The following is a 26,130-nucleotide window of genomic DNA, read 5'->3' on the forward strand; positions in this document are numbered from 1 at the left end:
TTTCCTCTTCCATTTTCACCTTCAACTAAAACAAGCTCTGACTGGGTAAACCTGTATGGACTGTCAAAATATATCTATCAATCAAGAGCAAAGTGCACATTTTCCGTGGAAATGAAACTAAAAATAAGTTTTAACCCTGGTAGAGTGTAAATTGGCAGCTAGAATTACAGTGGAAAGCACAATTATAGAAGTGGGCACAAAATTAAAAGATCAAAGCTTCCACCAGAAGCTCCCTCACCCAGCTTCCTGTTCTGTCGCAGCTTCACCATCACACTCCCTGGTACCTATCAGCCAGGAAAAGGTCTGTGACAAATCCATTAAGCAGGTGGCCTCACACAGCGTGGGGCAAGCTGAGTCAGGCCAACCCAGAGTATGGGGTTCCTCTCAACAATTATTTCTAAAACCTTAAATGTTAAGAAGACTTGAATATAACAAATGAGAGGTATTAATTTCTCTCTTTCTCTCTCTCTCTCTCACACACACACACACACACATACATAATTTATGTGTGACTAAACCTTTGGCAATGCAAAAATTTAGACCTGAGCATCACAGAATAAATGAATTACGCTGTTTTTCTTTTCCTTGGAGTATGTTATGAAATTCCTAACCAAGGGGAAGCCTTTGTCCCTTTTTGAATGATCTTGAGTGTAAGCTATGTCAATTGAATAGCTTTCTTTTTTGGGCAGAATTTGCTTACTCTGTCAAGAACGAGAGAACAGAGTGTGGTCATTTCATTGATGATATCAAGTGATTCTTTTTAAAGAAATATGTGGGCTTTTTCAAGCTAAGCACCACAGCCATTGATAGTTTCAAAACAATATCTCAGAGATTCCAGCTTCACTGGCTGTGAACAGCATCCCTGAGTAATTGAGCACTCATAGGTTACATGATGTACTCACTGACAATTGTGACAAAAATAATCTAATCCTGATGTGAGGAAAGTGTTTTTCGATCCAAACAAAGTGTTCCAGTTTTTTGGGTTTTGGGGGTTTTTTTGAGGAAGATTAGCCCTCAGCTAATTGGATTAGCTAATTGGATGCTGCCAATCCTCCTCTTCTTTTGCTAAGTAAGACCGGCCCTGACCTACCATCCGTGCCTGTCTTCCTCTTCTTTATATGTGGGACGCCCACCACTGCATGGCTTGACAAGCGGTGCGTAGGTCTGCACCTGAGATCTGAACTGGCGAACCCTGGGCTGCCGAAGTGAAACATGCAAACTTAACCGCTGCGCCACTACGCTGGCCCCCAAAGTGTTCCTGTTTATTTAAGTCAGTGGTCTTAAACTGTTGGCAATTCTCAATTTATCAGCAAAACATTTTTCGCCAAATGCTAGACCATTATCATGGCAAGTGCCTTAGATAAATGTTTTTAATGTGACAGCCTTAGCATCCCAAAGGATAAGCCAGCCTGGAAGCCATAACTTCTAAAGAGATAGTCAAATACATGAAGATAGGCAACCTTCTCGTACCAGCTTTCATGAGAAAAGACAAAGTCATCTTTTCTTCCTAGTCACGTCCCTCAGAAGACAGCCAAAGTTTGCTGATTTTTTTCTATTTTTTGTTTATTTACCTTTCTATTGTTTTCTTCTTAGCCTCTGCAGGAAGTTAGAGTCGAAAAAATACAACCACCACCTCAACAACAATATTGTCTTTGGATGCACTTAGCTTGACCTGAATCAGTTATGGGCTTCATTCTGTATCAAATCATTGAAGTGAACAAACCTCTTCTTTTCACCAGGTCAAAGAAACTAAAATGTACAATTTGTGCTGTGGTAATAGGCACTCAGAATTTTCAGATGTGACGCTCCCAAGAATTTTAAGATTTTCCTACATGCTATTTGCTAGAGGAGAATTGAATAAGCAAGAGCCAAAGGAGAGTTGGGATAATTTAGGTTTATATCTACTGAAGAAGTCACACCTGAAGGGGAACTGTGAGTGAGTCTGACTATGCCAGGAGGCCCATGGCTCTGCGTGGGAGCTATGCGGGGAGTTGAGGGGTCACTTGGTAGCGCATATCTGGTCTTCCGGCATGTTAACTGGAGCCCCTGAGTGAGGACTGGAGTTCTGATGACACTGAGGTCACCCTACTGTCTGTTTTCTCAACAAGACACGGCAAGGCAGCAGTAAGCTCATGTGTTCTCCAGGAACAATGGTTTAGGGCGAGTACTTTTGGGGTCACATACAATTAAGTTATTTAAGACCTGACAACTGACATGACAATTTTAGCCATTTTATTGAAAACGGTTTTTATTGGTAAGTGATATTTTCAAGTATTCCAAGATTGATTTCATATGGTACTCTCAAGAAACCCTTATGCATCAAATCTGTTCCCAGTTAATCAGCACTTTCATCCCTCGTGATGCCCAGATTTAGGGTCAGCGTTCGCGTTGAGGTGAGATCACCATGGCCCCTTAGATGTGGGAAGCGGTTGAAATGATGGGCTTACAGTTTCCATGGCGGGGGTGCAAATCGACCAGTTAGAGCTCACAGTACAGAGCTTTGTGGAACACAGTGCCAATCAGCAGTTTTCCCTTGTACACAGAGGCAACCGTGCTTCCTTGCAACACAGTACCATTTTCTGCATAAACCACTGTGACTTTGGGTTCTTCTGATAAAATATCCTGGATTCTAAGCACCTATCAAAAAATAATATATTAGTATTTTTTTAAAAGTCACTCAAAACATAATTTTAAATATGGGGTCATTTCTCCATAAGAGGAAGCCTTTAGGTAAATCATATTTTGTTGCAAAATTACTCTCTAAGACACCTGTTTCCTCATTGGCAAAATGACAGGTTTGATCAGGTGATCTTTAACAGAGATAGAGACACAAGCCCACAGAGGCTAGGGAAGAAATACAAGTAGCACAACCTGGGTGAAAGACTTTAGGGAGCAGTAGAGACTATGACAAATCTGGAGAGGGGCTGTTACTCAGTAATAGTCAAATTATTGCCACTCTGGAATTCAGGCCAGTTTGTGTATTTTCAGAAAAGCTAGGAAGTTGAATGTTTACACTTAATTCTTGGTTTTTAAATGCTGGCACTAAAAAGAAAAAAAGTATTGCCTGATAAAGAACGTGTCTCTATACCACACTCATCTATTACTCTGAACTTGAGATCCCAACTCTAAGTGTATAAGATTTTATAAGTTCAGTTTCCTTCATTTAGTTGAGCAGAAATATGATTGTATCATTAGCAACAGTGTAGTAGTATGTTAAGCTGACTATATGTAATAGCTGATATTTGACCATTTTTGCTGATAAAATGGCAATTTTATATGATTCGTGCTACCATAAAGAGCAGTCTGTAAGGCAGGAACCCAAGGTCATGTTAGGTTCTTCCACTTACCATTTGTTTCTCATCTGTAGGATGAGATGGATGGGACTAAATTAACTCTAAGCTCCCTTTCAAATCTAACTTATTATTATTCTTAAGCCTTTACAGATAAAATACAATGACTTGAAGAAAGGATACCCACCAACAAAAACATCAAATACGGCAGCCTAGGAAGGCCAGTGTCTGGATATTAAATAGTCAGTGGATGCATTTAAAAAGACCTCTTTAAAACAGTTGGCACCAAAGACAGATGTTTTAGGAAATTGCCGTAGCATTAACATGAAGTAGTTACAGGAAATAGTTGATGATGCCCCTTTAGCTTAAGTAAGCCTCTTTCTTTTTTAAAAACATTTTAATTATTTTTTTCCCTTCTTCTCCCCAAAGCCCCCCAGTATATAGTTGTATATTCCAGTTGTAGGTCCTTCTGGTTGTGCTATGTGGCACGCCACCTCAGCATGGCCTGATAAGTGGTGCCATGTCTGCGCCCAGGATCGGAACCCGTGAAAACCCGGGCTGCAGAAGTGGAGTGCATGACCTCAACCACTTGGCCACAGGGCCGGCCCCAAGCCTCTTCCTAATAAAAGTAAATCACTCTTCAATGGGGCACCACATTGGATAATGGGTTGTTATTACTTTTTGCTATTCCTTACCAGATTCAACATTAGAAAGGAAGTATTTCTTCCAGAACAGCAAACCAAGTCTACACTATAGCAAATGACCCAAGTTCACCAAATGAGCAGACAAGCAAGAACAAATTAGAATCTAACATTTTTCTGTTCTGAACAGTGAACACCATAGCATACAGTTCTTCAGTTCTATTAAACATGCCATATAGCAATCCTGGTAGCTAAGAACCAGCAAAAGGCACAAAGGCTTGCCATTAAACATAATCACAATTGTCCTGTAAACCTAGAGAGAAAGGGTATGAAGGGCCATATGAAATTGGAAATAGACTCTTTTTTTTAATCCAAGAGACACAGACTTTTAAAAAAAAAATTTTTCTGGTTGGGGAGGGATGATACCGACTCTTGAAACTAAGCTTTAAAAAAATCCATGGCCGTAAACTATGTCAAAAACTACATATTTGATGTAAATAATAAGTATAATTAGTACATAATGAAAACTCAAAGAAAAGCCCGGATAAGTCATAGTAAACTTTCAAATGCCTATGGCAAAGTGAATTTTCAACTCTTGTCTGCACTACCAAAATAGTCCACTGAATAAAGACCATGGACACGAATAGGGTCTCTGAGTACTACAACTAGCATGGGAGAAAAGGGTTTTTAAGCCAAAATAATTCCAGCAAGTGATTTATCTTCCCATTCTGCAGGGAGGGTTTAGAGAGGATGGCCATTTGTGCTTTAGGACTGGTCTGTGGCATTAACCTGTGCATATACTGACACACAGGAAGAGGGAGTTGACTAAGAAGGCAGGTAACAAACAAATGATTAGACCGTAGCAATGTGCTCCATTCTACTTTTTAAACTATTATGAATTCCCAAGTTGGAGAGACTCACTATTGATAAAGATACAGACCCCAGTCAAGTGCTTGCTCTCCTGACCCAGCCCTTCAGGCCCACTCTCCACTCTGCTCAGACTTACACAAGGGCCTACTTTAAGGGCTCCCCTGCCCTCCAGCTCCCTGTCAGGGTCCACCAAGGAGCAGTGGGGGGATGGGAGCACTGAGAGGGAGGTGGGGCAGTTACTCCAGGCGGCCTCCTTGTGGGGTCTCTGCTGGTTGGTTGGCCTCACCCCTCAACCCGGAGGCCAGATTCCTCTCAGGGAACCCTCTCTGCACACAGCTCTCTTCTTGTTCTGGCTTCTGGTAGCCATTTCCTGTCCCCCCTGCCAGCCCCGGGGTACTGCATTATCAGCTGTTCGTTTCTCTACACTCTGCCCACACCTTTGTATATGGTGCCCTTATTAAATCTTCGCAAATCATGCAGTTTAAATGAGCCCTCTGTCTCCTGCCTAGACTCTGACTACAATGCCCCCAAAGTCAAATTCCTTTTCATATCTGATCATTTGGATCATCTATCCATGTCCGCCCTTTTATCTGAACATATAATTGAGATTTATGTTTTCAACTGAAAAACAGGTGGGAATAAGGTTGCTGATCTGTTTCATTTTTCAAACTAACCTCTGATGGGGGAGGATTCTTCGGGTCATAGAAGAAGATTTTCTTGCCATTGGGATGGCATCCAACCCAAAGGTCCCCTGTCACAGGATCCACAGATATGTTATCCACGAGTGTGTTAAAGTCCAGGTGCTTCCAGATGAAAACCGAGGAGAGAAGGAAGGACAGAAAGTGAAAAAAAATTGGAAAGGTGATGGAGCAATGTCCGGGAAAACTGTCGTCTTGTCCTTGATCACCACACTGGTGATTCCAGGGGCGCAAAAATTCTGTCCCATTTCAATAGCTGTCGGGGAATTCCTCTAGCTTTCCATCTGTGCTAGTATTTTACCAGTTTCTAGGACAAATGAGGGAGGGGGAAGATACAAAAGCCAAGAAAGACCGTAAAAAGTTAGGTGAAATCATTTGGACTAACATCTATGCATGAACCTAAAACTGAAGGGAAAAAAAAGTTTTAAATGCAGCATAAAACAGTTCCTTCTAAAACGGCACGTACAAATGATATTTTTATAGGCATTCAGAAAACAGCTAGGAAATGTAGATTCATTTCTGATGAGAACCTGATGAAATGTAGGCCCTTCTTTAGTGGCTAATCATAGGCTGTGCAGCCAGAGGAGAAATGATCACCTGGGGTCTAATTTTTGCCTTGGAGTTGAGGCAGAGTTTCCTCGATGTTATTCAACTCCCTGTTCTTCTGCTGTTTATTTTCTAAATGTAGGTTGCAAGCATGAGATGACTGCACAGATTGCTGTCGAGGCTTAGTACCAGGATCATAAATAACACCAACGGCTCTTAATTCCACCATTCATCATCTTGGCTGCCTTCTATCCGGGAGAAATCGCATCTATTTGTTTCCCGCTAACTCTTAGTTGGAGAAACAATATCTACCGTGTTCCTCAAACAGAGGCCAGCATGCCCCAGCACCCAGAGATCCTGTAATAACTGGTGGTGACTCGTTGCAAAGGCCAGAGCGTGCACAGGCAGCTGCAACGAGCCAACGCTGCCCTGTGCTTCCTACTCCAAATGAGAGCTATCCCCACAAGTCTGTGAAGGGACTAGAGGGCTCGAGCGTTGTGGCAGAGCTTCCTTGTTACTGTCATGCAAAGCCATCACTCATTCCTCCCCTGGACACGGGCAAGGTTGGCCAAAGGAGGCAGCTGAGCAAACATCCTCTGGCCAAAATCAGCTCCAGGCCTTCTCCATCCCCACACCCCATCTATCACAGCGCTGGGCATTCTTGGCTGATGCATTAATTTCTTTAGACGAGGAAAATGCTTGTCTCAGGGCTCTGCCATTATCTTTGGAAGAGGTAATAGCCAACTGGTGAATTCCATGGCAGATGAAAGCCTGCAGAGATGAGAGTCGGGGAGAGAGTGGGAGAAGGACACAGAAGCCTGGGCTGCCGTTCATTCCACACACAATTACTGAGCTCCTACCGGGTAATCGGCGAGAGGCTGGGCCCCTGGAGAGAGTGCAGTAAGCGGCAGACCTGCTTCCTGCCAAGAAGAGCTGGCAGCCCGGCAGAGCGCCCATTCTGAACCGGCATTTCACTCTTGCCTCGCAAATCCATAATTCCTAACAATTCTAACTCACCGCAGTGCACGTGTGGACCGTACCTCACGCTTCTACAAGCCAAATGGAAAATTTTACATTCCTTGGTCAAGGAGCCATAATCAATTATTCTCTGGGAAAAACTGTATCCTCTGTTAACAAATATCCCAATTTTTAGAGAATTAGAACTCATTGAAGTGGCACTAAATCATTGACTGTGTCTTGAAATCTTTTTTTTTGTGGAGGAAGGGATGATTTTTATTGGGGTAAAATATGCATAACATGACATTTGTCATTTTAACCATTTTTAAGTGTACAATTCAGTGGCATTAAGTACATTCACAATGTTGTGCAACCATCACCACTATCCATTTCCGGAAACTTTCGCCATCCCAAACGGAAGCTCTGTACCCAGGAGCTCCGCATTCCTCCCTCCCCAACCCCTGGTAACCTGTATTTCACTGTCTGTGAATTTGCCTACCCGAGGTACCTCATATCAGGGGAATCATAGAGTATTTGTTGTTTCATGTCTAGCTTATTTCACTTAGCATAATGTCTTCAAAGTTCATCCCCTTTATGACATGTATTAGTACTTCATTCTGCTTTAATAATATCCCATTGCATGTGTATACTACACTTTGACAGGACAAAACCTATCCCGCATCTCATCACAAATTCTAAGATCAGTCTCAGCTAGTTTATCAAATTTCTTGCCACTCCAGGTATTAATTAACTGGTCTTAATTAACGTGATCCTTCAGAAGAAAGAATAATATTACAGTCTCCACTGAATTGTTCTGTCAGGAGATAGGCACGATCTGTTACCAAAAGTGGGAGCCAAACCTGAAGCAAGCCTCGCCCTTGAGCTTGCCTTGGCAGGAGCAGTGCCTTTGTCATTCTCTGTTGAATGTATATTGGATTGGATTCTATTCTTCTAAAATTCTTTAACTTTCAATTTACAGAAGTACCTATTGTTATAACCACAGTTTCCTTTTATTCCCTCAGCCAGTATGAGTGTGTGAAATTCCATTTTACTTCAGGTAACACCAAACTAGCCCTGCCAGTGATTTTTAATGTCAAACACGATGTTACATTTGATGTTGCTTCAAGGTAATTTTCCCTGAGTGAAGCCTCGGTGACAGGACCTGGGATGTGCTGACGGGAACAGTCACGCAGTGCCTGGTGACAGGGCTTCGCACTGTGGGCGGTAACGGCAGGAGAGCAGTGTCTTGTTGTTTGTCAGGGGCAGGTGGCTACTTTCACAATGCTCCACTTTGCTCTTATTTCTCCTTCCTTTACTTTATATTTTTACCTCTTTTGACCCAAAGCTTCAGACTGGATCAAAATGGGTGGGGGTAGAAGATGCACCCCTGAAACGTACCTGGCCTCATCATTTTAATTTAACAAGTACATGCTGAATGCCTACTAGGTGTTAGGAACTCTTCCAGGAACAAATGGAAAAAAATCTGTCCTTCTGGGGCTCACACTCTAGAGGGAGAGGCAGACAATAGAGAGGATAAATAAAGTATATGGTATGTTAGTAACGAATGCTGAAGGGAAAATAAAGCTATAAAGGAGATATGAAAGATGTGTGTGTGTATGTGTGTGTTTTTGTGGAGGGGGCAGACTTGCAAGTTAGACTAGGTAGCCAGGGTAGGCCTCGCTGAGGTGACCTTTCAGTAAAATCTGGAAGCATATGAAGGAGAGAGCCATGGCAATGTGGAGGCAGATCACCCAAGCAGAGGGAACACCCCCATCCTGAGGCAGGGCTGGGCCTGGGGAGCTCCAGGAACACACGCACACAAAACAGCCTCAGCAGGGGGCAAAGGATGGCGATAAAGGCACAAAGTGATGGGCTGCTGCACATGGTGGCCATGGTGAGTATTCGGGCTTTATAAGTCCTGTGGAGAGTGCTGTCGTGTTAAATACAAGCTGAGGCTATTTCTTGTCTGTTCCGTCAACATGGAGGAAAAAAGAAAGGGCGAGAGAAAGGTGGGGAGGGGAGGTAGAGAGAGAGGGAGGGAGAGTGGATGGGAAGAAGAGTGGGAGGGAAAGAGGGAGAGAGGAAGGAAGGAAGGGAGGAAGGAAGGATGGGAGGAAGGAAGGGAGGAGGGAAGGAAGGATGGACCGAGGAACACAATGCCAAGCTTAAAATTACTAGAGCAGAAAAAATCCAAGTTTCGTGGGTGAGACGTGTGGTCTATGCTTCACACTCTGCAGCTGAGTGAAAGTGAACAACACATAGGACACTGATGACTCTTAATAAAGGAGTGAAAAATTGGTTCTCACCCACTCCAATTAGACAATCCTGTTTTCCTTACCTTAATTTCACAAATCAATTAGAATCTAATTATCACTCTGCAAACTTATAGTGTTAATACCTCTTACCTTCAATGGAGTTAAAGTCCAATTAGCATGCTTTTCATACACATGAATCTTATGGGCCATCAATTCAGCCACATAGACATACCTTCAAAGAAGAAAGAGCCACATGAAAGCACTTGAAGTAATGCGATTCAAAAGGTTACCTTGAAGTTGTAATAACACTTCCTAGGGAAGAACTTTGCTTAGAGAATGGCAAATGGAACCCAACTCAAGGCACATCAAACTCTGAAAGAACTCAATGAGTTTACAGTGCACAAAGGAGTTTTAATCTCTGAAAAGTTACTTCTAAATAGTTGGCCCTGATGGATAGGGAAGGAACTTAGCCCTGATATCCGCTCTTAGTATCTGGGAGCAAAAGCATTCCAGTGCTTCTCTGAGTTTGTCATATAGTGGCAAGCACCAGGTTCTGCATTTCAGCGGATTCATGAGTTCTCTCTGGGAGGCTGCAGGAAAGCCCTTTGACAACCAGCTTCTTGTTTCAGGCCAGAGAAAATATGAGAGAAGGCAAGATGCTTCCCTGAATCTGAGAGAAATCTTCCTCCCTTCCTACCCTACGACCTGTCCTGACCCTGTGCATTTAGTATTTTGCACACAGAGTGAAGATCTGTGGCCAGTCTAAGCACAGTGTAGCCCAGAACAAAAAGACAAATGACTGCTTGATTATCTGCTACTTTTGAAGACCAGGAGATGATATGAATAATTGAAAGCTGTCCATGTTGCTTTCTCTAAATTTGTTACTAATCCTCTGAAATCCTGGGTGATATAAGATGAGGAAGGGTCTAGATGGATCGAGACAGATTTTTATCTATAGACCACTGCTACCGGAATTGTGGTCCCCAGTGCCGCTCTGTGAATTGTTTGTTTCAGGGCTACTACCAGATAGTAATGCAAATCAGCTAGCTACATCACTAAGCACACTGCTTAGTTAGGTTGACGCTTTTTTCCCCTTAGTAACAGGCTCTGGATGAAGGAAGCAGTACTTGATTTGTATTTTGGTGCAAGCTCTTTATCTTATCACAACCCAGCACTATGGCTATATATGCTGACATCCTGTTAATCTCATTATGAGCTCAAAAATCTTCCCTCAAAGCAAAGCTACTTAGTAATACTAAATGTTTATCACAGTCTTATTTAGTAATACTAAATGTTTATTCACCCTCTTGAAATGTACTTTTACCCCCCAAAAAGAAACTAAATAAATATGCCTTCACAAAATAGAAAATTTTGATTTGATAAATTTTATCCCCTGAAAATTTAGGATGTTTTATATTTTTCCTAATTTCCTCTTACCAGGAGAACATGTTAAAATGTATCACATTATTTAGAAAAGGAATTTGTTCTGAAGAAATCTAGTGAGAATCTGGAGAAATGCATGACATTTTAAAGAGTTCACATACTTGCCATCAGGTGAAATGTTGATCCCATTAGCAAAATCATATCCATCTGCCACCATTTGAACTTCATTTGGACTATAGTAAACAACATTTGACCATGCTAAACCCAAATATAACTCCCAGGATTTTAAGAAGGGGTCAAGAAAATAGTGATCATTTGTGGCATAAAAGTGCTCAGGTCCAACAGCGACAATATCATTCATGCTGCAATGCAAACACACACATGTGATATATACATGCATATGAAGGTATCATACATTATAGTCATGCACCAGCATTCGCTAATGTCTATTCCTAAAATCAAGATGCGGGATGGAGCCTTCACTCTAGCTATTATGGCACAGAATTAATATTAATCGGCCCCACCTATACAATCCTCAAAGACAATAATTACTCTAAGAAATGCTAAGAGGTTATTACAGCAAAATAACACAAAAATCCTATTAACTGTATCTTAAAAATAGTGCTATGGGGTGTGTGTGTGTGTGTGTGCACATATGTGTATAGATATGCTAAACTCAGTAGCATTAAATTAGGCCGGGAGTCATTATCAGGGCAAAATTTACTTATGCTCATATAGAACAGTCCAAGTTACCATCAGGCAGTGGAAGAAACGCTGGCAATCTTAAGACTCACATCTTAGTTAAAGCTCGCTACTGTTAGCTGTGTGGTTTAGGGAACATCAGTCATTTTATGTCAGGGCCTGAGTTTCCTTATCAGAAAAGGAGGATGGGATGGACTGGTCTATCTTTCAGCTTAAAGGTCGTTTCCACCCTTAAAGTTTTGTGATTCTAAACTGAGTAAACTGTCCATGAACAAAAATACTCAGAAATAGGATGCTATGGCTTTTTTTTCTTCCTGATTTTGATTCTATGTTACTGAAAATCTAAGATATATGAGTCTATTTTTCTGCCTTAATAGGTACAACAGTGAAGACATGAGTGAGTCATTCTTTGCTGATTGAGATGACAGAAGTTCCCTGGGGCCATCATCTGGGAGACAGCTATCTGCACTCTCTTGGCGAGGGCGTAATAGCCAGCGCATCAGCTCTGACACAGCTCTGGGCTCCTGGGCAAGTTGGATAAGCACACAGAGCCTCAGTTTTCTCATCTGTAAAGAGAGGTTAAATGATTTTCCCAAAGTCATCCAGCTCATTACCGTGAGACTAGGTCAGAATCTTGATTTGTGGCAGTGCAGTGGAATTAGAAGGAGACAACGCCTGCTGTGTGTTCTGCAGGGGACCTGCCGCTCACTAACCCCTCAGTCAGCGGTAGCCACTCTTACTACATGTGGAAAAAGGGCAAGGAATTTAGGATTAGTCTGTACAGGCTCCAGGCATAACCTTGCAAGCTGGGTTTTTTCCCCTCTCTTTTTTAAAAGTAAATTTCCGAAATTACTATGCTTTATAATCATTTGCCTATTTTTCATAAAAAGGAGCAGAGTGAAATGGTTTAGAGTAATAGCTTTGAAATCTGATGGGCTTCATTTGAATCCTGACGTTGCCTGCTATCGTCTATGCGGCCATAGCATGTCACTAAACTCTTAAGCCTCAGGCTCCTCTCTACCCCTTGAAAGGTTAGGGTAAGAATACAATGAAGGAATGAACGCAAAGACTTTGGCACCAAGCCTGGCATGTAGGAAATGGCCAATAATGACCGTTGAGTTATCATTATTAATAACATACTTCAATTATAATAGATTTAGTAATTGGAATATTAAAACTATAAACAATTATATAAACAACCATCAAATGCAAAGCAGAAAACATATGTGGCTAGTGCTTGGGTCAAGAGAGCAGAATTTTAGTGAATTGTGGCACTATGGCTATTTTCAATTTGATTCTGTATTGCCAAAGACCAATATTTTTGTAATTGGCCCAGAAAAAAATACTCTAACCCTAGGAAATTTGACAAATCTTAGATTTCCAAGATTCAGTGGTGAAACAAATAAAACAAGTTTTCACTGTTTCATAGTGGCTCAGAGCATGAGCTCCAGGCTCACACTACCAGGGTGAAAACACCAACGGATTCATTTACTAATGGTGTCATCTGGGGAAGGTTAAATACTCCAGGCCTCAAATTTTTTAAATACAAAATGGTATAATAAAGAAACCTAATTAAGAAGGTATTTGTAAAAAGTTAATAATGTTTAAATTGTTATTGCAGCCTCTAACTTATAGTTAAAGCTCATTAAGTTATTACTATTACTGTTATTATTATTATTATTATTATTATTAGCCCAGCTTCTCCATTCTACATACTTTTCGCTAATTTAGATCTTGGTGTTTGAAACACTCTAGACACTCAGTGTCCTCATTCTTCTTTCCAAAATATATGTGCGGGATGAATGTGTGAATAAATTCTCCACCAAAAGCTCCTCTCTAAACTTTGTCTCGTACCAGGGATGCAGAAGAAGACCTGGGCCAGAGTTTCTACTTGGCCACTAATTGGTTGATTGACCTTGATCCAGTAACTCAATTTCTTTCCAGTATCAGTTTCCCCATCTTCAAAACCACCAGGTAAGAAAGGAGAGGAAGGGCCCCTGGTAACTGAGCTCACTCTACGTCTGTACCAGGTGCCTTGCTAGGTATCTGCATGTAAGTAACACACGGTTTAAAAGGAATCGAGATTCACAAATACTGGGGCTTTTGAATGCTAAAAGTAAATTATTCAAATAAAGGTTGGGATTCTAGAAAATCATAATGATTAGAGGATAAAAATTGTTTAGGGAGATAGTGTCAGATTATTGTCCTAAATCCATCATTCGCCTTATATACCAAATCCTGAGGCAACCCAGGAAGTTGACTTTGTGTTGGGTTGACGGAGATCAGGGACCCTTGGGTTTTCTTTCTCCATGTGTTATATCGTCAAGAAGATGAGGATGGAGCTGAGTGTTACTACAGATCTGCTATTTCATAAATTGTGTGCAACCAAACAGCAGTAGAGGCAGGATAGGGAGGTCTTAGAGGCACTGGATTTCAGACCTCCTTTTAGGTATGTATTTCTAATTCATAGAAACATCTGAGAGTCTATTTTTTAATAAAAATAAATAAATAAGCTCAAAATGTGGAATTCATCTATGAAACTGGTTTGGGTTTGAAATGCTAAGTCTAGTTTTGGAGAAGAGTAGAGTTTTTTCTTAGGAAAAGCTCAAACAGACATTCTGAGGCCAGGAGCCATAAGCCAGCATCCAGCCAGCCTGGGAAATGAGGGGAAAATAAAACGTGTTTTCTCTGAGGGACTTGAGTCCCCAAAAGATTCTACAGAAGAACATTAGGAGGAGTTGTGATCATTAGAAAGGAACAATTATTTCCCTTTCCCCCAGGCCAAACGGAAAAACTAAAAGTGGATTATTTATCCACTGGCTTAAAGGAAATAGAAATATGATATATATCAGTACTTAGGCAGAAGTTTGTGTCTGATGGTTTTCAGATGCAAAAGTGATTTTTCTTCTTCTTGAAATTTAAACAACTCAACCGTGGACTTAAAATCTGGATGGTTCACCACCAGCAGGTAGACAGTATTATCTGAGAAGAGATTAAAATCAAAAATTGAAATATTAACTGAGCTCTCAGCTGTCAGCCCTGTCTCCAAAAAGCAATTTCAACCCACCTCCAACTAGTACTTAGAGTGTCAGGCAGATGGAATATTTTCATCTCTTTGTAGAGAGAAACATTTGTGATTGCTCCAAAGAAAAATGGCTAACGGAAGAACCAGTGACAGTCTCTAAAACTCCAAACTCCACAGGAGGGAAAAATCCTCAACTCAAAAATGAGCAGCGCTTGACACTAAAACTTGAAAGAGCTTGTTAAGCTTTCCATTGCAAATGGTCTCAGGGATACTCAGAGTTGAGATAAAAGAGGTGGGAAATACCAACCTGAGAAGGTGTGCTCAAGTATAATTTACTCAGTGTAAGACGATTAATTCCATAAAATGAACACCTGAGAGAGTATCAAAGGGAGGCAGCTTCTGTAAGTCAGTGGGACTTTGAGACATAAAAGAGGCCAGTCTAAGTGGTCAAGAAGTCGTGATCAGAGTTGGCAGCGAAGTTAGATTGCAGTCTTTGCCTTACGAAGCAGTAACTCTTTGGAACCCTTTGACATGACCAAACTGGTGTTTAAAGGAAAACAATGCAAAGTTTAGTAGGTTGAACTGAAGAGATTTGAACAGAGAAGCCAGCTAAGAGCTTTTCATTAGTCCATTCAACAAACAAGTGTTTAATTTATTTTAGTTGGTGTTAAGTGACACAAAGGGAAAATAAAATGGAATAAAGGGATGGAAAGTAATGAGATGCTTTCTTCATGGGAGTCAGGGAAGTTCTCTCTGATGAAGTGATATTAAAGCAAAGACCTAAATGAAATAAGGGACCAAACTATGTGACTATCTGGGGAAAGAGCATTCCAGACTGAGGGAAGAGAGTGAGCAAAGGGCCTGAGGCAGGAGTTTCCTTGGCACACTCACTTGATAGTGAGGCTGTGGTTGGAGTAGAGTTAGTGAGAGTGGGAGGGCTGAAGCCATAGAGGTAGGACCAGTCTTGTTAGGGCTTAGGATAAGGATCCAGAATGTACTCACTGTGGGCTTTGAGCCAAGAAGTAACATGACCTGAGGCTACAGCAGCAATCCAGTCGTGTGGAGAGGAGGGACTGAACCAAGAGGATGGGATTGACAAGAAAAGGCAGGAAAGGATATAAGGGGCATCTGACAGGAAGTATCAAAAACCCCTGACGATGGCTGAGGAATGAGAGTCGGAAATCAAACATAAGTGAAGATTAAAACCTGGGTTCACGTTTTACACAGCAGATTCTACCTTTAGCAATTTACCCTAAGGAAATATTCACAGAAGATATATGTACAAGTATGTTTATAGCATTGTTTGCAATGAGCATAAAGATGGAAATAGACTGAATATCCATCAGCAGATGAAATATGTTATAGTACTCCCACACAACTGAATGCTAAGTAGCTATTGGAAAATAGCTCTAAATGCACTGTCATAGAAACGAGTTCATGATGCAGTGTTTAATGCAAAAGCAATTTATAGAAGGGTTTGTGTAATATTTATGTAATATTACCCCATTTTATTTTTAAAAGTACACATACATCTAACACTATATTTTTTTGAACTTACAAATATCTTGAAAAGAAAATACAATGTTGATAAATAGGTGGAGAGATCATTGAATGGAATATATACATATATATGTATATATATAAAGGAATATATATATAAGAAGGAAAATCATGTGGGGTAGAGGTGAAGAAGGAAAGATAAAAGGATGGAAAACCATTTTTCAACATTTTGAGTTTAAAGTGGCTATAGGAGAGGAACCCAAATAAAAGTATCTAATTAGCTGAAGAAATGGAACTCAAGAGCTGATTAAAAAGAAAAAAAAAAAGACTACTCCACATTTGTGGGGGTTGTCCTAGAAAGCAGGCACAGTTATAGTGGAATTTTCTGAAATAAAGAAAATAAAAAGGAGGCAAAAGATCAGTCGTTTGGGGAATTCCCCTTTGTGGAATGGTCAGAGAATTCGAAATGAGTGACAAAGCAATGAGCAGGAGAGGAACCCTGCAGTAGGGCCAGAACTAGGACAGATAAGCGCATTGGAATATCAGGGAGGAGCAGTTGACTTGAAGGAGAAAGTGGGCAACAGCATAAAATGAGGTGGAGAAAGGAAGGAAGGGAGAAAGGTAGGAAAGAAACGGGAGGAGAGAAAGGAAGGAAGGACAGCAGAGGGAAGGAAGGAAGAAAAGAAGAAAGGGAGGGCAGAAAGGGAAGAGAGGAAAGAGGAAGGGAGGGAGAGAGGAAGGAAAGAAGGGAGGAAGGGAGGCAGGAAGGAAAGGAAGAGAGGGAGAGTTGGAAGAGAGAGAAAAGTTCGTTAATAAGGACATTGCTGACGACTTTCAAGGCAGCAATTTTAGCCACCCACAATGGGGAAAGTCTGGAAGAAGGACTGATGGAGGGATCGTCTGATTAGGAGAAGGAGGCCGCAGGGGTAGACGTGGTTCTCAACCCTTGCCTTATGTTTTTATCACTTGGAGAACTTTCAACAAGTCCTGCCACCCAGGCCTCCCTCAGACTAAATCACAAGGTTTGGGGCTGAGGCCGGGGCATCAGACTTTTTAAAACTCCCCAGGTGCTTCTGTGTGCAGCTGCGTTGAGAATTAAGGCAGAGACCAAGGAAATGGATGCAAAAAGAAAGGAAGAAATGGGAGGAAGTTATAAGGGATTTAATACGTTATTAAAATGTAGAGAAGCAGTTTGAGGACAAAACAGAGGGACCAATGGACAGGGAGGCATTAAAGGTGACAGAGCTGAGAGAAAGCCGACCAGGGGGACTTTCTGTCAGTGGATCTATAGGTTGCAGATGTCTTACATTAGAAAAATCAATTTCTGTAAATGCCTGGATCTGTAAAATTGTTTAAATTGAAAAAGTCCGTAATGATTGGGGTTGAATATTATTACTATAGTAATTATAAGGATAATGTGAATGTTAGTATTTTTAAAAATTAGCTGTTTTACAAATCTTAAATATTTTTGCATTCTCAAGCATTTAAGTGGTTATAATATTATATTTAATCGACATGGGTGTAAGTTTAAAACCTAGAATAAGAACATTATTCATGATTATACTTTAGTTGGATGAAAAAATATTCGTTCACTAACATTTGTGTGTTTTTTCTCTTTTTAATTTTGGTTTTGTTTTTAATAAACGTTAAATACTGTTACCTTCATCGGTGAATGTGCTAATCCCGTGAGGGTTAAATGAAGACAAATCAAATTTACTTCCAATGATCCTCAATTCCAACACTGTTGGCTCTTCTTCATTCAGGTTCATCAGAAGTATTTTTCCAGGCTTGTCATGTTCAAAGCTCTTTAATCCAGGATATTTTAATCCCTTATAAATAACAGAGGAGAAGAAACAGGCACATTGCAAATACTTCAAATGCTGTCGGAGGTGGTGGATGGCACAGAGGTTCACACTGCCTGCTTCGGGCCATGGGGCCACATGGGAAGCCTCTTAGCTGGCTTGTGTAACAGGCCCACGAGGGGTTCTGGAAGCCACGTGCTCTACCAGATGACCCCACACAATGCACGGGCACAGACCTTTTCATCACCAGCAGCAAAGCCATATGTATCCTATACCGTGGCTTCCAATACATGAAAAAGATGAAAAACGTAAGAGCAGACCAAAGAGGCGTTTACTAATAGGCTTCAACAAGATAAGCAAGTAATATGGAGAAACCATTGGTTATAGTTTTTAAACTGTCCCCCTAGCAGGTTCCTCGGAAGCATCTCTGGGACAGAGGTTTAAGGCAAGTCCAGTTTGCCTAGGGAAGAATTCCTTTCTCAGCCGTCAATTAGAACAACACAGTTCTTATTTATTTTAGATATTGAGGTCCCAGATAAGATTTTGCTTGAAATATGTATTCTGTTGCTTTAAAAAAAAAGGTTTGCAAGACACTGCTGTAGAGGACGACTAGTCCCCCATCCTCGTAAGAGAAAACTGGACTAAATAAATTACAACAGACAGCAAAGGGCTTCAATGGCTGGATGACTTGTACACTGTATCCTATCAACTCTGTTATCCCAGTGATTGTCAACTTCTTTTGTTTTGAGCCATGTCACCACCACAGCGATTTATATGCAGGAGAGTTTCAACAAACACGGTGGCTTCTCTCTTCAAAATCTGGAAATTGTGGAATGACTTATCAACAACGTGAAATTAAAGGGCTTATTCTCAAAAGTGTAAAGAAAAGGTAAAAATTTAAATGACGTGAAGAAATATATATAAACATACACTCAATTCAGCAAATATTTGAGTGCACCACTTCAGTGCTGCAAGGGATAGACAGCTGAATGGGAAGCCATTCTTGAACTTATTGGGCTCACAAATTGCTACAATGGAAGATAAGGTAATAGGAGTTTAGTGTACACACAGGAATACGAATACACATGGAACACGTGGGATCATAATTATAACACCAGTGTAAAGGCATGTACAGTTTATTTTTTGAGCCATATGATTGCTCATTTTAATTGAGGGTGGGCATCAGTTTAAAGAAAGCTTAAACCAAAGACTTAAGCTGCGGGTCCTAGAAAACGGGCTCGAGCACAGAAAGTAAAAGAAAACGCTTACGGAGCTAACGAAAACCAGTCCGTTAGAAAGGATCTCCAAGTCTTCAGAGCCAGCTTCTGCCGGAAAAGGAAATAGACAGCACCAGTTGTTTCAGACTGCCCACTCTTGCGGAAGCTAATGATTCACTTCTTTTTCACTCCTAACTTGAAAATGGGACTACATATTTAGCTCTTCTTCGATAGAGTCAGAATAATTCGTTCAAATTGACTAATGTGATTATATAAAAATTAAGACATTGATACAAGTAAGTGTAATTAAAATTTACACTTAATATATTTGTTTTAATTGGTGGGTGAGAACTTTTTCCTCAGAGGCTGAAATCTCTCACAAAATGTACTAAAGGTATGACAATTTGAAAAGAGCTTGCTGTTTTTTTAAAGACACAGTGTAAACTACTAATATATATTGATACTTAATAGTTCCAAATCAAATAAATTCTTTGAAAACCATATTGGAAGTATAAGCACATTCCAAATGCTTCAGTTATAATAGGGATACATTTCATATACAGAATATGCATTTGCTATTAATTATAAACATCAGTAAAATATCACCAAGTTAGTTATACTTTAAGTACATGTAAATTTTAAAAATTTCAACCAATCTAGAGACAAATGAGATTTTTGGTTTTATATTGCTACTCTTACTGGAGATGTTTGTTTTTCAAATATCCAGTGATATTTAATATCAATATCATATTTGTTTTCTAGAAAAAAATTGCACTATTAAGCTATCTGGCCAAGCTTATTGATGCTAACTGAATAAGTCATCTGGTCTAACTTCTCCAACTTAGTCAAATGAGATAAATAACTCTTAGAAAAATCCCGCCAAAACATAACAAAAGCATGGCTCTCAAACAAGTTGTCCTCAAATAACAAAGCTGGTTGGTTGAAACCAGATGGGCCCTGTGTCCCTGTTGGTCACCTAGCAGGGCTATTCCCCACCCTTTTGTCTTCTCTGACAGGGCCTGCCTCCCACAGTGGAGGACCGGGAATTACTTTCCCAGCTTCCTTTGCAGCTAGGGCACGAGCCTGTTGTCTAGTTCTGATTAATGAAATCTAAGGGGAAATATGCTGAGAGCTTCTGGGAAAATTTCCCTCCTCAATATTAACAGAGAGACGCATGAGGAGAAGCTTTGTAGTAACTACAAAGGTGTATGAAGGCTTTTTAAAAATTTACCCTCTCCTCGCTTCTTTCTCTTCCGCTTCTGTCCCTCCTCTGCCATCTTCTCGGGGTATATTACCACAAAATCAAACATTGTTCTGACTATTGTCATTGCTAAACCAAACGAAAACAAACAATCAAAAAACTGTCAACACCTTGGCAATATGTTGGGGAAGTCAAAAGTCAAGTAACTTGGTATTTCTAATGAACTGGTGACTTAATCCTCTCTTGGTTCACAGTTTTATTTTTGAACAAAATTAAACAGGTGTATTAATCAAATAAACAGCAACATAACACTGCAAGTTCCAATGAGATGCTTCCTCCTCGCCCATACTCACCTATTCCTTTAACGAAGTTACAGTTCGGAAGTTCTACTGGTTCTACTTCTCGGAAAACATTAAATCGTGTTCTGGGGGAGAAACAAAGAATAAAACTATTCAGAAATCATAATTAGGTTGCAAGGGGAAGGAGTCAATAACGTTCTCCTTAACTGCACTTTGCCTGGGTTTCAATCCTGGGGTTAATGGTCCCTGGAACCTGAGCAATCCCACCAGGCAAGGCCAGAGCAAGACGCTCAGGGCCTCTGGGCGCGACAGTTAGTATTTACTTAGCAGAGGTGGACAGATACACAAATAAGATACGCCGTGTCCTCTCCAGAGCTCTGTGCACTTTGGTAGGAACAGGAACAATTTCATCAGCTGGGTAAGGGTCCTATGTGGAAATATGAGTTAAATAGTGACATGGTTCCAATTTATTCTATTGATGTTTTAGGGCTGCTAACAGATGGGCCTCCTGCCCATCTGCCCAATCTGGCTCCAAAGCCTGGACTGGGCATCTGCTTTCTTGTGTGTGACCTGAAAAATGCAGGTGAGCTCATAGGATTTATAACTTCAGAAAATCATACCCAAGGCCAACATATAAAAAGGCATTTCACACACACAAAAGCAACCTATTAAATCCGAGTGCATAAACATTGGGGAGAACATTTGAGTGAAGGACAAAGGAAAAAAGCACAGATGTAAGAAGGAAGTACCAGCAGGTTGCCTGAGCAGGGCAAAGCGATTGATGAGGCATTTGAAAGAAATGGACCGCAACATTAGCACAGCCAAGAGATTTAAACAATAAACATTTTTTTGACAACTAATGACACAATATAGTCATAGCAAGTAGTGATAATTATCCGAGAATCCCTAGAAATCTTATTTGACTAAAGATAGGATGGGCTAGGGGTGAATGGACACTCTGGATAAACTTCTTACCAACATGGTACAAAATGATAGGAATTCAAAGGCGACTGATCTTTTGTCCATTTATTCAGAAAAAAAATGTAGCATGTTCCTACTACCATGCCATTGGCTATCAGTTCCACCATCTAAGAGGGTCTGACCAAAAATGTTAAGAGTGGAGTCCGGTAATTGGCTTTGTTAAAGTTCTACAGTGCATCCTGATGCACCATCAGAGCAGAGAACCACCCGTCCGGGTGCTAGAGATCCAGAGATGAGGAAGGCCTGGCCCACAAGGAGAGGGTGGTTCCCCGAATGATGAATGTGGAACTTAGAAAGCAGACTTCGAAGGAAAGTTGGGATCTGTCCCAGGATCTGAGAAACTAAAAGGAATTTCAACAATGGAAATCTGACATTATAATCACAAAAGTTCACAAAAAAGAAATAAAAGGTAAAGTGATGGAGCAGTGGCTTGCCAACTTTTCAGACTGAGATCGACATTAGGAAAAGCATGTAACATGATGGAAACAGACAACGCCCACACCCACTCACCGCACACATCAGAAACAAGGTTCACGGGAGAATTCTCATCCTGATACGTGTGATACATTCTTAACTTTTTTTATTCAATTCTACTTCATTTATTTAAAAATGCTGATCATGATCTAGCATTGATCATGTGATCACATTGATTTTGTGACCCACCATTTTGAGAAACACTGGTCTAGAGAAAGCTTAGTGAATATTCGCAGAGAGCCCCAGGGAACTGAAAGGATTGTAGAGATGTTAAGAGTGAAGGTACAAGCAAGGACAATACAAAGAGGGGCACGGAAGAAGAGATTCAAGGAAGTGAAATCACTGAATGGGCCAAGACTTGTGGAAAATGCCAAGGATAGCCAAATTAGCTTTTCTTAGAGCCAAAACCACGCTGAAAGAACAGTGCTGCCTGGCTGGAACGGTTCATTAAACGATGGGTTCACAGACGGCAGAAAAAGCAGAAATGATCAGCCCCTATTCCAATTCAGGCTTCTTTCACATGGATGACGATCTCTAACCTGGAAAAGGTAGGACAGCCACAGTTAAAGGGAGCCCAGGGTCGGGACAGAGGCACTGAGTCAGCACTCAGTTGCTTTGAGTGCAAATTTGTGACCACGACAAGTCACATCTCAAGAGGACAGTCGTTGCCAGTCCTTTATATACCCTCGTTTAATCCTCAAACACCTCCCTGAGGTATGATTTTTCCTGTTTTTTTTTTTTTAAAGATTTTTTATTTTTATTTTTTCCTTTTTCTCCCCAAAGCCCCCCTGGTACATAGTTGTATATTCTTAGTTGTGGGTCCTTCTAGTTGTGGCATGTGGGACGCCACCTCAGCGTGACTTGATGAGTGGTACGATGTCCACGCCCAGGATTCGAACCGACGAAACACTGGGCTGCCTGCAGCGGAGCGCGTGAACTTAACCCCTTGGCCACGGGGCCAGCCCCTGATTTTTCCTGTTTTACAGATGATTAAGATTAAGTGGCTCTCCAAGGCCACAAAGTTATAGAGAGGCTGAGCTGGGATTGGAACTCAGGTATGAATGCAAAGCTCACACTCAGTCCTCTGACCCAGCAAAATTTACAGATAGCACTGCTTAAAAGCTGGAGGGAGGGCCCAGCTTGGTGGCGCAGTGGTTAAGTGCTCACCTTCTGCTTCTGGGCGGCCTGGGGTTCACTGGTTTGGATCCCAGGTGTGATATGACACCGTTTGGCAAAAGCCATGCTGTGGTAGGCGTCCCATGTATAAAGTAGAGGAAGATGGGCATAAAGTAGAGGAAGATGGGCATGGCTGTTAGCTCAGGGCCAGCCTTCCTCAGCAGAAGGAGGAGGATTGGCAGTAGTTAGCTCAGGGCCAATCTTCCTCAAGGAAAAAAAAAAAAAGCTGGAGGGAGCACCAGAAGACAATTCCACCTGTGTTACTATAATCCTGCTCACTTTTTTTTTTTTTTATCTTGTTCTCAATTATCAGGAAATCTCTTGTCCAGGGCTTAAGTCCAAATGTTCCAGGTCTAAGGATAAGGATCAAATGTCTGAGATGTGTCCCCAACTCATAAGCCTCTAAAAGCTGGCCAGAAATCACATACCCCCTGCTGTGAATTATTCTTTACAAATATGTGCTGGCTCCTTACAAAAGAAAGCAAGGTCTTTAGCTATGCGTTAGAAATGCATCTGGAACTTTCCTTGGGGCCATACTCAGTCTCATCAGTCTACTTTCCACTACCGCGTACTCCTCATTCATTCACTTGCTCTCATTGGGGCCTACTATTTGCCACGCCCCCTGCTGAGGTTCTCACACACACCTTCTCATTTAATCTTCTTAGTCACCTTTGAGGCAAGGGTGCACACGGAAATGGAGAACGGAAAGGAGAGAGCATGGATGGGCCGTCGGACAATCATATCTCACCTCTTTATTTTCATCCCACGGTAATATCACAACCCACAGATAAGCTGTGGCAAAGTTGTGTGTACTCCTTTGGCAGCAAATAATAGTGATTAATGAAATTCCACAAATTGTAATTTTTACATTATTTAAAACCCCAAATCACTGTAACCAACAATTAAAAAAATAATAGTTTATAAAAACCTATTCTTTCTTCTTTTTTTTGTGAGGAAGATTAGCCCTGACTAACATTTGTTGACAATCTTCCTCTTTTTTTTTTTTTTCAAAGATTTTATTTTTTCCTTTTTCTCCCCAAAGCCCTCCGGTACATAGTTGTGTATTCTTCGCTGTGGGTCCTTCTAGTTGTGGCATGTGGGACGCTGCCTCAGCGTGGTTTGATGAGCAGTGCCATGTCCGCGCCCAGGATTCGAACTAACGAAAACACTGGGCCGCCTGCAGCGGAGCGTGCGAACTTAACCACTCGGCCATGGGGCCATCCCCGACAATCTTCCTCTTTTTGCTTGAGGAAGATGGGCACTGAGCTAACATTTGTGCCAATCTGCCTCTGTTTTCTGTGGGATGCTGTGCCAATCTGCCTCTGTTTTCTGTGGGATGCTGTGCCAATCTGCCTCTGTTTTCTGTGGGATGCCACCACAGTGTGGCTTAAGGAGCGGCACTTGGTCCGCGCTGGGTCTTGAACCTGCAAACCCAGGGCCACTGAAGCAGAGCACAGGATAGTAACCACTAGGCCATTGGGCTGGCTCCTGCAAAAAACCTATTCTTAACATAAGCTTCTAATCAGTCCATAGGGTCATATAACTTTTAAAAAAAATCCAAAATGTTCGATTTGATTTTTATCAATGTTTTACTTCAAAGTAAACAATAAGATTCTATTGACTAAAACTTAGGAATTAGAATGATCTCTAGACTTTGAACCCTTGTAAAAAGTTACCACGAAATTACTGATACATTCTTCAAAACTTTTTCCCCCTTATACAGCATCTACCGCTTTATAAAATACTATAAGGGACGCAGGGCACTAACATTTACCAATAGTTCCTATGTTCCAGGCACCAGGTTAGTTGCTTCGCATATGAGTGTCTATTACCGTTTCCGGTTTACTGAAGCCGCAGATGTTAGAGATGTAAAGTGATTTGCCCAACATCCCACAATGGAAAGGTAGAGTGAGAACCCAGGACACCAGACGCCAGCGCCAGGCTTTTCCCTTCCTCTTGGCCTGGCTCCCAGCGGTGCGTGCATTCCCTCCCAGCTGCTCCGCTCCACCAGGGAGTTTCCTGTCTCTCCGTGTGGCCTAAAATTAAGAATCTCCAAGCCAGAAAGCTTCGTGCCCTGGCCAGGCAGCCAAGGCGGGGGATCCTTTCCCTAATTCACACAATATCGGGGGACCCCCTAGTCTGGTTATCTGTTTTGAAGCGAGGTTGAGAAGTGAATCTGTAGTCAAGGCATACGACTCTTCATGGAAAATTAGTGTGTGCAACCAACTTGGGCACTCATCGGTCCAGTGGTATGCAAACACCGACAATTGTCTCCTTATCCCGTCTCTCGGGCCATGAGCAAGGATATGTTTTCAAGCGGCACATGAAAGTTGAACAAAGATTTATGAACCTCCTGCAGGATGTGCATCCAGCACTTGCCTGTAGACTTTCTGTTAAGCGCCTGGACCTCACTTTCGGGGGGAGCCTGGGCCTGGCTGAGGTGGGGAGGACGGGGCTGCAGCCCTCACCACAATCTAACTTACTGGTAAGAAGACCAGGGATCCCTGAAGAATGCCAGTCCCAGCCCCAACAGGGAGAGCACCGTCATCTTCCCCATGGCCTCTGACAGACGTACGGATGGATGGACGGATGCACCGACGGCCGGGAGACGCTGCCTTCCTGCGGCCGGCAATCCGCGCCGAGCGCCCCCGGACTGGCCCGCCCCGCCCCGCGCCGCCGGGGCCGCAGCTCACCCTTCGGGCCCCGCGCCAGGACAGCGCGGCCTCGGGGTCAGCGCCCGAGGCTTGGAGCTGCGTGCTCCCCCAGGCTTTACAAAGGAGAGACTGAGAACAGCTGCCTAGACCGGGCGAGAAGGGGAAAGCAAGCAGGTTGGAGGAAATGGAGAGCCGTGGGAAAGGAGAGCCAAGCTTTGATGAGAGCTCACTTTGTGCCAAAAAGTCCTAATCCTGTTGGCTCAGAGAGGTTCAGTAACTTGATCTATGTGACTCAGCCAGAAAAGGCACAGAAGGAAGGGAGGGCTGTGATTGGAACACCTAAGATCTAACTTTGCTCTCGCCAGGCTACTGCCGTGTGTCACCTTCAAACATCTGGATTTCAAGTATCTCATTGTCTCAGCACCACTCCCGACTTGAACAGCTCATCAAGCACATCGC

General features: G+C 41.9%; 1 protein-coding gene across 1 annotated transcript; it reads right to left on the reverse strand.

The window, feature by feature from the left end:
* Positions 1-2,215: 2,215 nt before the first annotated feature.
* Positions 2,216-25,918, reverse strand: PON1 (paraoxonase 1). The gene is made up of 9 exons (XM_001493403.7): positions 25,501-25,918; positions 20,441-20,511; positions 18,939-18,994; positions 17,528-17,696; positions 14,198-14,324; positions 10,802-11,002; positions 9,408-9,489; positions 5,476-5,604; positions 2,216-2,637 (listed from the first exon to the last, which is right to left on the reverse strand). Exons 1-9 carry the CDS (start codon positions 25,572-25,574, stop codon positions 2,479-2,481), a joined length of 1,068 nt encoding a protein of 355 aa, XP_001493453.3. The 5' UTR covers positions 25,575-25,918; the 3' UTR covers positions 2,216-2,478.
* Positions 25,919-26,130: the final 212 nt, after the last annotated feature.

Source organism: Equus caballus, chromosome 4, assembly GCF_041296265.1.
Source record: "Equus caballus isolate H_3958 breed thoroughbred chromosome 4, TB-T2T, whole genome shotgun sequence".
Lineage (NCBI taxonomy): Eukaryota > Metazoa > Chordata > Mammalia > Perissodactyla > Equidae > Equus > Equus caballus.